The following is a 14,092-nucleotide window of genomic DNA, read 5'->3' on the forward strand; positions in this document are numbered from 1 at the left end:
GCTCAGGTTCATGTAGTGCTTAGCCCTGCTTAAACGCGGTAGAAGTCGGGTGATTTCCTGTCACCTACGAGATATAGGAATATACATATGGCACGGTTGGCTATATTTGCTATCGTGGAAAAGAACCTGTCTTAATTTGAAATTAAGACCGGGCGGAGGCTTGCCGGTTTGCAGTGACTCCGTCTGTGTCGCTTAAGGACTGAATCTTGGAGCCTTTCCTGTTCATGTTGAACGCATGCATCTCTCTTAGTTGGCCGAGTCTAGAGACCGACCACAAAGCCGAGTAGCTCACCTCAGGCCGGAAGTCGATAAGTATAAAGTACGCCTCGGAAGGGAGCCGTAGGCGTGAGTCCAAGGGCAGGTGATTTAAAAGTCCTGATCGTCTTGGCAGAAGGGTATCCTTGAGAGTGCTGGCGCTGATCGAACCCGCGAATTTGGTTCCTGAGTTGTACCAAAGGTGACCCACGGCTACCCTTGCAAAGTATGCTAGGGTGAGAGTTAGGAATAACCCCTCAGCTGAGTTATAATTCGATTCGAGTCGCCGTCTCTCCCGGTTAGTGAGAACTTGACGGGCTTATCTCCAAAGTAGATACACTAAATAACATAATGGTTCTGAAAGATGATATGATGATGACAGCCTTATTATACCTGCTATTGTTTGCTCCTAATAAGTGAGTGCTCTAGTACAGGTGCAAATCTAGTGGACAGGTAAATGATGATAAACTTGATGCGAAGTTTAAATTGGTTACTATATTCATAAGCTCTTTTATGCAACTATGTCCAGCTAGCCCACCTCATAAGCCTTGCATGACCCTTGGTGTCTTTTATTTCTGGTTTTGACAGGTAAGTCTAAGCTGAGTACCTTCTCGTACTCAGGGTTTATCTTCCACCTGTTGCAGATGACTAGTTCTACTTTGGTTGCTGCAAATATTGCCTTCTCCCGGCTGGGGATAAAGACTAGACCGTTGGGCACGGTCTCTCCTAGTTCTTGTATCTGAAGATGCTTTTGTGGGACATGACTAAGACCATGGTAATGTATTTGAAACTATGAAGTTATGTACTAAACTATGTTGCTCTCTTGCGTAACTAGTTGGCTTGTGTAGCCTTGCTAGTTTCATCGCTTAATTTGTGTAGCTAAGTAATTTAAGCTCTCTAATTTAGCTTGAGTAGCCTTATTATTGAGCATTGCTAGTGAGCTTAGGCTTTGTGCTTTTGCATCCTAGTTTGTGTAGGAGCTCCCCCCATTGCTTGAAGTACTAGTTGCATAGGTTTATGTGACCTTGCTTCTAGATTGACTAGGTGAGCTCTAGCTAGCCTGGTACCTTATTTGTTTAATTAGAATCTTTGTAAGGTGCTTGAGAATATAGATAGAGGGGTGTAGTCTTGGCTAGACCAATAGTTTTAATTCCGTATTTGTTTTGGTTAGTCGGTACAATTAATTTTAGAAAGGACAATTCAACCCCTCTAGTCCACCATCTCGACCCTATAGCGTGACACCCTCCCCACCCCCGGCGGCGTGCTCTCTCACCCTAGCGATCATGCTTCCCTCACCCCGGCGGCCATGGCGCTCCCTTCGCCAGGCTCTCTCTCTCACCCTATGTTGCATATGTATGTTTCAAGTATTTCAGGTGTTTCAGATATATGTTGCATTTGTTTCGTATGGATGTTGCAAAGTAGATCGGGAGATATTGCACAGTGTTGCATATGGTGCACTTTGTTTCAGAGGCATGTTGCAAGCTATGTTGCCCGGATACGGATACGGATATCAGATATGATACGTATAGGATACACGGATATGCTATTCTCCAAAAAAAAACAGTGACACGGGGATATGGCTAGAATTTTAATGATGATGATGATGATGATGATAATAATAATAATAATAATAATAATAATAATAATAATAATAATAATACACATGATTTAATATGAAATAATAACATAGTGCCAATAAATAAGTAGGGTTTAACAACTTAATAAAAATCACAGCCACGGTACAACATGATTCCACAATGGATTCTTCTTCTTTTGCTGGTCATCAACTTCAATTGGAGCACATTCATCAGGTCCATCTACTCGTACTAACAAACAAATATAAAAAAGACCAAATTTCAGATCAAAGCACAATGTTGGAGGAGCAGCCGAGCAGAGCGCAAGCAAACGGCAAACGCAAGTTACCAGTAGCCTGTAGCTGGGAGGGGGTGCCGCTTGGTTGCATCACCGCCGGCCGCTGCTACCCGCTGGTCGCCGTTCCGCACGAGGGTAGGTCACGGGGCGCCGCCTTTCTAGTTGTCTGCGGTGCGGAGTCGGGATGCGGCGCAGGCGAGTGTGCGGACGGCGGAGGGAGTAGGTCACACGTGGGAGACTGGGAGGTTGTTTAGACTTCATGGGCCGTATGCCCAGTATCCAATATCAGATACATGTATCCACTCTAGTACGTATCCAAAATTCATAGTACGGTTCGGATACGTATCCGTGGCATATGAGTGGCATATCCATATCCGATACGTACGCGATACGGGCCCCCTGCAGTATCCGTGCATCGTAGGTTGCAAGCGTATGTTTCAGGGTGTTTCAGATGGTTCAGATGTATGTTTTATCTGTGTTTTCTGGACACATGTTGCAAGTGTGTTTATCTTGGATGTTGCATATATTTCACACATATGATGCATGCGTTTTATTTAGATGTTGCGTATGGTTACAGTGATTTTTAAGTGTTTCAGGTGTTTTTTCAAGTGTTTCAGAAGCATATTTCAAGTGTTTCAACTGTCTTCAGACGTATGTTACAACTGTTGTATTTAGATATTTCAAAAGTAGATCAGGTGTTGCATCTCTCCTCCCCACCTTATACTACATTGTCTCTCCTGGTGCCGACAGGGCATCCATACGACGCCGCGGCCGGTTCCTTCCGAATCGGAGGTGCCACACGCCCTTCCCCTCTTTGTTGCTTGGGCAACGCGGGCCCTGCGTGGAGCGCGCTGGCGTCCGGACACGAGCGTCGGTCCGGACGTACCGCCGCTAGCACTACCAATAATAATAAGCAGTCCACCACTGTCCACAAATCGGTCTTAGCATGCGTCCAAGGTTAGGTCAATATAATTGCGCGGACCTTTATATTCATTCAATCATCAGGTTAATAATTTTCTCCGGTAAAGTGGCTTTTGGCTATGGCAGGGTCAGTTCCCGCCGGCCGCGCACTCCCGCGGTCAAGTCCGACGATCCACCGTGGTCGCCGTAATATATAGGATCGTGCTCGTGCCACCAGTTGGGCGAAATCTCGAGCACACGCTGCGAGAGCGAGATCCACTCGAGATGCTGCTTTTGGAAAAAAGGCGTGGCCACAGATTATTTGTAATCTTTATCTGCGAGAGGCTGTGGATCGGAGGAATATGTGACTGACACGGTGTAATACTGACCTACCTGTAAAGCTTGTTGACACATTAGAAGATTGGATTATGGTTGACTTGATGATGCGTACGCACTCTGCAGGTCAAAGGTCAACAACCCATGCCATTGCTTATCAGGGATTCAGGTGGGAAGGGCTTTGGTATGCAGAACAGCCATGCATGTCGGTATCTGCAGTTGTGCATATTAGCAGCCATTATGTTAGCGTCTCGAGGCTGTTTGGTTTGGCGCCCGGCCTCGCTCATGAGAGCCATGTATGGCTTGTTAAAAAATCTGCATGACTAGCGCCCGGACGTCGACCGATGCCCACATTCGGACGTCATCTGCGCGCACGCGGGAACCCATGGCCCCTCCGCGCCTCCTGTTTGGATGCACGCGCCCCCTCTGTGCCTCTGCTTCTCCGCCCGCACCCCCTCCACTTCCCGCATCCACGCCACCATCCCCCTCGACTGCGTCATCCCAGGAGGCCGGGCGCTGGACTTGCTAGTGACCACGATAAGGGCAGTGGCGCTGGTCAGGGAGTTGGCGGACAAGGAGAAGGTGGCCAGCCACCGGCGCCATTGCAACATGTGCAACACTAGATCTATTTTTGAAACATCTAGATTAAACATTTACAACATATATTTGAAGACTGATGAAACACTTGAAACATGCATCTAAAACATGCGTGTGTAGCCCATTGCAACATATGCAAACACCAAGATCTACTTTTAAAACATCCAGATGAAACATTTGCAACATACGCCTGAAGACAGATGAAACATGCGTGTGTAGCCCATTGCAACATGTGCAACACCAAGATCTACTTTATAAAACATCCAGATGAAACATTTTGCAACATACATCTGAAAAACATGAAACACTAGGCTTGCAACATGCGTATCTTGTCATTGCAACATATGCAATATCTGAGATCTACTTTTTCAACACCCAGATGAAACGCTTGAGACAAAAGTTCAAAACGCCTGAAACACTTCACATCGTTCGTTCGCACGGCCACGGCCTACCTAGAGGGGGACTGCAGTAGCCAACAAGCTCGGATCGGGGTGACTTCGAGAACAGCGGCCCACCATACACCTCCGTTTTAAGACATCCCTTCCTACCATAGTGTCTTCGGTTGGTTGTAGGAGACGATGTCTCGGCCAGCGACGACCTCCTAGTGGCGCCGGGTTGGTGGTGGCTAGGTGATGCCATGACCGCAATAGGGCGAGGTGGAGTGGGGCGCGGTAGGGGATGGGATGCGGGCGCGGCGTGGCGATGGGACGGGGCACGGTGGGGAAAGGCCGGCACGGTGGGGTGGAGTGGAGCAGGCGGATGTGAGTTCGAAGAAGGAGGCAGAGCAGGAGTATGCAGTTGGTGGAGGCTAATAATGTGTGGATAAGAATTAATTAGAAATGAGTGGTTGTCGGATATTTTCAAATGTCGGACGCTCTGGCAAGTGCATTATCGTTAAAGAATTACAGTTTGCATAGATTTAACCACAGTCTCTTCGCCAAGGGACTGGATTGCACCAAAAGGTACACTGTGAAAATGCGTAGAAGGAGCTGTTTTGTGTTTGATTCTACATTCAGCTACTTATTTTAGCCGTTTATTTTATATTCCACCTGTTCCATAGTAAGTCGTTATGGCTTTTTCTAAGATATGTAGTATTTACTGTGCTACTTATTTTTCTTTCAATGAAAAAAGTGTTTAGACACAATCGCGAAAAAAATTGATTGTGAGTAGTATTATTTAGCAAAGAGAGTATGGCCAAGAACCTAGATAGTGGCTATTGCACCCATTTTAAACGGTAGTCCATTTTAGTTTTGTTTTAAGTCAATTTTTCTAACTTTAATCAAATTTATAGAAAAATGCACCAATGTCTATAGCATCAAATTTATTTTAGTAAATCAACCATAAAACATGTTATGATAGGGATTTTGTTTGTTATTATGTTAATATACTTTTGTATGAACTTAGTTAGAGAAGTTTGACTTACACCAAAACTAAAATGACATTTTGAAACAAAGTGAGTACACAAGAAGGCGGAAATGGAACACTTGCCTCACCGAAGCACTTCTAACCGATTAGGCTTCGTTTAGAACGTAGAAATTTCATAGAATCGTATAGGAATTTTACAGAAATTAGTTTATTTTCATAGACTAGCAAATGCCCGTGCGTGTGTACGGGAGCCTCAAAATTTTCAGTGGGTCAAGATCCTCAAAATTTTCAACGCAATAAGAGTAAGACTGTAAGAGAAAAATAATGGAATCAAATCAATAGACAAATAAATAAGTTCAATCTGGTCTCTTTTGCTTGATTGTTATGTATATACAAACAACATAACACTCGCAGAAAAATGGCCAGCCAATTCATAACTACAATCATGTGCAAGGGATTATATCTATTTCCAGTGATTCTATCAAAGAATCAACTCAACCATTTAGCACAAGTCCATGATTTAGAAGACTAACTGACAAGTAACTAGGTACAATATTAGGTCTTAAATTAACAGCTTATTTGCTTCTCTTAAACAGCTCATAAAATCGGTATCCTCTGCCTCTTGGATAATGAGCTTCCTCTTGCTGGTCCAGAGCCTGAAGGTAGAACCCATAATGCAAAAACACTACTAAATCACTTACCATGATGCCTTTTGCACAATCTTAAAATAACGAGTAGTCTATAATTGTGAATGACAACCTACCTTCTAGACCAAACAAATTGACTGAACGTGCAAACTAAATATGTATGAAGCGAAATTCATATAGAACTTACAAATGCAGAAATATTTATTTTGCAAAGCTAAGGGTCCTCTTACAAAGAGTCATTTTCCCGCTACTTTTCATGCCATGTATTTTTCCACCAACCACACTGATATGCAATGTTCTCAGCATGTGCTCCTGCAACCAGGTCCTTCTAATCCCTTTAATTTTTTAGAAGTACCAAGACAGCGAACAGTCTCACAGACATGCTAGCAGCCGGCCAATGTTCCTAAAAAAAGACTTCACATATTATGCAACACCCTAGAGCAAATATAAAAATTCCAACATATCTCACATTTGTAATTTTAATTGAACAACATCAAAATAGTCTATGCTCCATTGGTAAGTAGGAAAATTTGTTAACTCATGATATGCTCCACTGATAAGTAGGAAAATTATACCAAGCTTCAATTGTTGGCACTTCCATAGTCAAAGCAAATTTATAAATAGCTTCTTCCTTTTCAATACTTCACTAACAATATAAGTCATATATTTGATCAAAAAGTAGCTTCCACAGGAATAGAAAATAGCTTGTCCTGCGTCTTTTTAGTTGTAGAGATAGACATTCATCAATAATATGTCAGAGGGGGAAATGATTTGTGCTGCCCTCAAGTTACCAAGAATACGATGGAAGCAGTGGCCTTTGATAGAGGCGGCCCTTCCGTTGCCACCCCCGCTGCGCCCTCCGCTTCGTCCAATGGGTTGCTCGTTGGAACCTTGAAAGCTCATAACCGTCATCGTCACTCCCGTTGTCGGCTTCCCTGCCAGTGCGGCAGTGCCATTGTGCCAATCATCCCCAACGCCCACCACGATCACCCACTCGAAGAAACAACAGTATGTGAGAGTATCTTTTTCACAGAAGTCTCAATGCGGTCATGTTTCACCAGCCATGACACGGTCATCCTACCTTACATTGTAGCCACCTGCATTGATCCCAAATTTCCAGCTTCCTACTTCATTGACTTAGGATCGAGGATACTGAAACTCAATCGACTTTGGCTGATCCTTGAAAAATAAAATTTCAATCTCAAAATAGTTTACTGTAAACTTCTTATATTTAGGGCATTTCCCATTTGCTTCAGCATTCAGTGATTCTCACCTGTTTGAAAAATAAAGCTGAGTGCCGCAATTCTAAATCCTACACTCCAGCACTGAGATTCACTTGGGCATCATTTTAAGAAACACCGAAGCTCAGGACAAGATCTCGATTCCATCCCCGCATATGTCCCCCTGCCATTTGGTGTAGGCATTCTCAGACACGTAGCGTGCAGCAGATGCGATTATGCGAACCTTCACACCATGCAACTATCACCGCACAAATCTCCTCTTGAATACAGAATAGCAACCTAACACATTAGCAGTCGTCCGTGCGCGCTCGCGCGGAAGAGGGAGAGAGAGAAAGAGAGGGGAGAGTGTTTTGTACGGACCTCGAGGGAGTGGAGGAAGTAGTCGCGGACCTCGAGGGAGTGGAGGGGCTTCTGTTCCCTTGGATGGAGCGACGGTCGAAGGGGCGAGCGGGGAGGCGTGCGGGGGTGGTGGGGCTACATGTCAGCGCAAAAAATCGAAGTGTGAAGCTTGGGCATCCCGCTTCACCACGGATGGGTGAACGGGTCCAGTTTACTCTTTTCAGGACTCCTTGGGTACCTCAATCCACGAGGGATCCCTGGCTAATTCGCGTGGGGGAGAAGGTCAGTGTCTTTGCTGCCTCACCAATCTACGGTGTTCTTTTGGATACACCACACTCTCATATAACCCTGTGCCTTTTCAGCCTTGTCCCCGTCAATTTTCCGAGGCGCAGAAAAAACTACTCCGCACTCGCGATTCTCTTTCCCCGTCATTCTCTCCCTCGCGCTCGCTGGATGACTGGATCTACGAGCGTCCCTGCCTCATCATGGCCATGGCTCCTTCTGAAGCATGGTGCCGTCCTCCCGGGCCGTAACGGCGTGCTCCTCATCCCGCTCCTGGTCCTCACGGTCGCCCTAGCCGCGGCGCTGCTCCTCAGCAACGCCCTGTTCGTGCAGCCGCTAGACGCCGCTATGCTTGCTGGACGCAGACGCCACCAGCCGCGTCGACCCGGCCACCGCCACGTACCGTGATCTCATCAAGGCCCTCCAGTCCGACCTCCAACGACTTCTTCTCGTCGCCACCGGCTGCCTCCTCGCCGCCGTTGTGGCCGGATCGGCCATCAAGATCTCCACCGTCTTCTCCGCCGCAGATCGACGCGCCACCATGACCGCGGCGCTCGGCGCGGCCCAGGGCAAAGTCTGGGGCCATGCTGACCGTCACGTTTGGGTACGTCCTGGAGTTGGCCCGCGCCACAGCCATCGTGGCCCTAGCCGTGCTCGCGCCTTGTGGTACTCTCTCATGCTGCTCTTTCTCGACGCGCTCCTCGCGCTCCTCGCCATGCTCTTCCTCGTCTACCTCACCGTCGTCGGTGCACCGTCACTGTTGCCATGTCCGCGGCGGAGCCCGGGCGGCGCGGCGCGAGCGCAGTGGGCCGCGCGTGGTGGCTCATGCGGGGCCAGGGCGGCCATCTACACGCTTGCACTCAAAGCCGCCAGCGGAGTAGCCACCGGCGTCGCCTACCTGCTGCTGCTCTGCTCTGCGCCGGAGCTGCACGACTTTCCACGCCCATGTTCTCGTTCCCGTGCATAGATTGCACCGCGGGAAATTTGGCATCCGCGGGTTACTGTCACCGGAGTGGGAGGGGATGTCACGTGCAGGGTCAAAATCTCCTTTGGTGTTGAAATCCACGAGCATTTGCCCCCCTATCATCCAAAGGAGCCCTTAGGAGCAGAGAAAAATGCACAAAACAAGAAAATTTGATGCATTCTAAAGAGGGCATATAACATGTGTATTCCCACAATATGACAGAATATGATTTTTATGTTATTGGCTTTCTCATAGAAGGAAAAAACAAATTAAATCTTCGTTTCAGTTTGTGTATTCGAATTACTCAATGCAAAGATACCTTTATAAAACTTCTCTAATATGTAAAATTCGATTCAATTTCTAAACGAGTTATGGTGCCGGGTGGAAAACCTACTCCAGCTCGATGGTATCATGTTCGTCGTTGGAGGCGTTTTCAGGCCCATATACTTTAAGAGCAAGTATATAAATGCATATTAAAACTAATGGATCACATAAAAAGATTCTTCAAACCAACTGAAAGGCTTGCTGTAACAAATTAAAGGTATAACACAACAAATTGAAAAGGACCTATCCAAATTGTGACAGCAACCACAACAAAATTTAAGGATTCTTTTAACAATTTTCTCAATTTGAAAAACAAATGAATATGTAAGATTTAGTAGAACAAAAAAACTCGCTAACTCCAGTTTAAATAGAGGTCGCAGTGATAATCTAGCTTAATTAAAGCTTGTTGTTCTACTCCAAAGCATGGTCATATACATCTGCACTTTCTGAAGATCATGTGGAAACTGCCTTACAATTTTAGACACTTTTCCCCTTAGTAGGACAACCCAAATGCAAACTTGCAATGGATGACATATGCAATTTTATTCAATAATTTTCATGATTCAATCCACTTGGAGTATCCTTTGTTCAAAGGAGAGAAAAATGATGAACTAAAACTAAATCTAATGTGCCTACTCCTCTCGTTTCTGAATCTATCTACATTGCTTCTTCTTCTCCCTCTTGCATCCCAAGAAGCGAAAATTAGGCTAAACTCTCTATTCCCTTCTGCAATCTATCCATGCAACATGCATATGCATATGCAGGGCTATCTTGAAGAAGCCTTTGCCAGCCCGACCAGCCTCACCGGCGACGGCATCCTCCTCCTCTTCTCAGCCTCGGATATCGTCTCAAGCCCCGGCGACCACGGCCTCTCCGCCCGCGCCCCCACAAGCTGCATGTAGTGCTTCCTCAGCTCCGGCGTGCTGCACAGCTGCTCCGTCGCGCCGCACTTGCCGCCGCCGCCGCACGACGTGATCACCTTCTCGATGAACTCGGGCAGGATCCTGATGAGCGGCGCGCCGTCGGAGCCCGTGACGTACTCGAACGGGGACGCCGTGCCGCCGGCAAGGGGCACCTTCGCGGCGGAGGACGAAGGCGAGAGCTTGGCGAGCGTCGCGGCGGTGAGCGACTGGCTGCACGAGAAGCGTGCCGCGGGGAGCACGAAGTAGGTGCGCCCGGCCACGAGCCGCTCGCACGGAGACAGCGCCGGGACTGGCAGGCCGATGAAGAAGGAGTCCCCGGCGCAGACGAGATGCGGGTCGGGGAGCTCCGCCGTGACGTCCCCGGCGGTGATGGACCGCCGCTCGTCGGCCATCCTCGCCGACCCGCCCCAGAACACCAGCCGCGCCGCCTCGCCGCCGTGCTCGGCCCTGGGGCACAGACAAGGGGAGAGGCCGTTGCCCATGGCGAGGGAGGGTGCCTAGACAGAAGCTTCTGGAAGTTCCGAAGGTGAAGGATTGTGAATTGGCGTTGAATGGTGGCCTGGGGAGGCGTCGCGTGGAGATGCATTTATAGGGGAGGGTTGACCACGTAGAGGCTCTGACTTTGGAATGGTCAGAGGTTGGTGTTTGATTTCTTTGTGTTAGCTAGAGAGTTGACCAACGAAAGGTGTTCAAAATCGAAACAGTCGGCCTTAGTTAATTAATTGTTGTTATATAGTGGGACGCTTGTTCATCAACGCCCAGTTGGGGCCAAACATCTGGAAACTTTTAGTAGTGCTCGCACGGAGACAGCGCCCGGACGGCAGGCGGATGAAGAAGGAGCTCTAGGGTACCACGACGGGATGGTAGGAGGTGGGTGCACGAGGAGGAAGAAGGTCGGGTCGCACCTTAACCGGTTGGCCGTGGTCAAGGGCCGTCGACGTCGCCAGAGCCGGGCGGGGTGAGGAGGCGGCAGGGGAGCGCATGAGGAAGAAGGCACGCGCGAGGCGAGGAAGAAGGAGGCGTGCGAGCGGAAATTTCTACGCTTGCTCACGCATAGTGTAGTATTGCCCATACTTTATTTATATAGGTCGTCTGAACTTTATCTGAAATCAAACTTCTCTAATTTTGATTAGACTGAGAAAAATACACAAAGATTAAACTAGCTTCATCAACTCACTATATATATCTTGATGGTGTATTTATTTGAACATGTCCATGTAAATAAAGAAAAAGGAGAGGGAATAATATCCATTTCAACGTTGCCAAAACTTTCGATGTGATAATTAATTGATGATATCTTTCCTACTAAGCTATTCCTAGTGCTCTGTCTCATACTCCCCTCTGAATAAATACTTCCTCCAGGGTTGTTAAAAGAAGTCATTTTAGACAAGACTCGAGTCAAATATTGAAAATATAAATCATGAATAACTTTTAAGTTGTTGAGTTGGAAATATGAAAACCATATGAATAGAGTTGTTCTGAAAAATATTTTAATAAAATATACATATATCACTTTTCAATAATTATTTTTATAAAATTAAGAAGTCAAAGTTGTGCTTTGGAGACTATGTCGCTGTCCAAAACAACTTCTTTTAGCAACTTGGAGGGAGTATATTTCTGGCAAATCTAGGACATATTAGTATGACAAAGAAAAAACCATATTACCCTTCATTAATTGAAGTAGTTGCACAATAATTATAGCATTTACTATAACTATCTAATTGCAGAAACTCGAGCCTGGATCGGTGAAAAAGAGGGAGAAGGGAGGGGGTGCAGTATATATGAGTTGACTTTGAGAAAAATAAATGGGCTAGTGGATCGTTGAGTCTTCTAGAGATTGATTTACTTGTAGACAATTTTTTTTTCTAGGAATCTATTTATTTAAGAGGGAGAAGGGAGGGGGTGCAATAAATATGAGAAAACTTTGAGGAAAATAAATGGACCAGTGGACCATGGAGCCCTCTAGAGATTAATTTACTTATCGACGATTTTTGTGCTAGGAATCTATTTATTAGGGGGGGGGGGCAGAGGGAGTATATCATTGCAACGTTGCCATGTTATATCAACCGAAAGTATCATATGACTCATCTAATGCATATGTATAGTATTTTGGTGTTGTTTCTTGAGAACAACAAACAATTAATTGTTGTTCTACCTATAAGAATGGCCAAGGTTCTAGTCTTGGATATATGCTTTATCTCTCTTCTCATCGAAATATTTTCATATAGCACCCACAGAAACTAGCCTAATTTATAGTTTCCGTGTTTAGAAGGTGTGCCATTAAATTATAGGTAGGTGTACCTTTCGCTGTCTAAAAACATTCTGGACAGTGATTAGTTCAACTTCACTAATACATAAATCATATGCCACAAAATAAAAAAAATGAGTTCCAACCTAGGAGGAACTAGGTGGTTTTTCATTAAGATGAGAAATATGCACCCAAATTCAGTCTAAGACGGGACTTGAACCTGGGTGGTTAAGTGTATTACCACACCTCTCACCTAACCAGTTGAGCTAGGCTCACTTCCTTATATGTCACAAAATAATACTGTTAAATCCATATTAAAAAAACATTTCTAATGCTATTATCTTATTGTAGCCATTCGCAAAATATTACCAAAACAATTTACAGTCAAAGATCAATTTCTAACGGTCAAACTAAATCCACATTGATGGAGGGAGTACTCACTTTGATTGTTTTTACGTCCATTTTGCTATGCATCTTAATATAATATTATGTTTAGATACATAATAAAATAGATGAATAAAAAAAGTTAAAATAACTTATAATTTAGAATGGAGTGAGTAATACTCTGTTCCGTAAATGTTAGTGGTGTATCCGCCATGGATGCGTATTCGTAGCTAATAAATGTTAGCTCCTTTATATAATTTTGTTAAAGGGATGACGTATCCGTCGTGAGACGCGTAATTTAAGTTTGACCAAGAGCCAGTAAGGTAACATTTGTTTAGTAAGGTCTCAGACAACTTTAAGTCGGACTTAAAATTGATTGACTTGAATCGTATATGTTATTTTGGGACAGAGCAACAATTTAGCTAGAAATTTCTATAAAATATGGTGTCTAAAATAAAAAAAAAAGTAGTAGGTACTAAATAATTGAATTTTAATAGAAGAGAGATAGGAAACTTCAAATTATGGCACTAATTTGTCCAAAATGTAGATTATTTTAGTTTCATCCTAAATTAAACTTATCTAACTTTAACTAAGTTTATAAAGAAATATAGAAACATGTACAATTCAATGAGGGACTAATTTGATGTTGTCAATGTTAGCACATTTTAATAAAAAAAAGTAGTCAAAATTAGGGAAAAATCAACTAAAACTAAAACAAAGTATATTTAGAATAGAAGGAGTAGCTAATTTTTTTTTGGATCGTCTCCATTAATGGTGCCTACCAATCACGACCAAAAAAACACTCCCATGGCATCTAACGCCATTAGGGCATCAGGAATGTTTAAGGCCTTAGGCCTTGTGTTACACCTGTAAAATGATTACACTTGTAATCTGATGTGCACAAGAACACCAGTGGATAACCATTCGCTTGTAGAATATTGTTAGGAAGCACAGTTTGGCTGAGCATCAGAAATTCGCTCGCCGCCTACCAAATCCCGTGATATCCGAGCTGCTATCCCACTATTGCTAGTTTATGATGCCTCGTTGCCTCACCTGCTAGCTTCCAGAGCAGTGTCTTGTTGGATTCCGTCGAAGGTAGTGGCGCCATGGACAGAGAAACTAAGCTGCAGCCACCATTGCCGCTCAAGCTCACAGGAGCAAATTCGAGCAGCCTGAGCACTCATCCATGGATTCCTCGCATATGCACCGCGCTTAGACTCTTCTCTATACGCTATACTTATCCATAGTGGACCAGATCTGTGACATTGACATGCCGCCTCTCAACAGCCGCCATTGTTGCCCGGAGAGCAACCTCAGTGCGCCCAACACCCTGGCTTCTCCGCCATCGATCCCGCCTCAGCTAGGCCGTCTTTTTTCTTCGTCCGCCGCCACGTCGGTGGCCTCCGTGTCTCAGG

The 14,092-nt window shown here is 45.2% G+C and overlaps 1 protein-coding gene and 1 pseudogene across 1 annotated transcript; one reads left to right on the forward strand and one right to left on the reverse strand.

The window, feature by feature from the left end:
• Positions 1–8,005: 8,005 nt before the first annotated feature.
• LOC136515727 (uncharacterized) lies at positions 8,006–8,801 on the forward strand (annotated as a pseudogene).
• An 860-nt stretch (positions 8,802–9,661) lies between these two features.
• Positions 9,662–10,582, reverse strand: LOC136514752 (uncharacterized). Its single transcript, XM_066508466.1, has one exon. The coding sequence runs from the start codon at positions 10,525–10,527 to the stop codon at positions 9,889–9,891; it is 639 nt and encodes a 212-aa protein (XP_066364563.1). The 5' UTR covers positions 10,528–10,582; the 3' UTR covers positions 9,662–9,888.
• Positions 10,583–14,092: the final 3,510 nt, after the last annotated feature.

Source organism: Miscanthus floridulus, chromosome 17 (genome assembly GCF_019320115.1).
Source record: "Miscanthus floridulus cultivar M001 chromosome 17, ASM1932011v1, whole genome shotgun sequence".
In the NCBI taxonomy this organism is placed as follows: Eukaryota; Viridiplantae; Streptophyta; class Magnoliopsida; order Poales; family Poaceae; genus Miscanthus; species Miscanthus floridulus.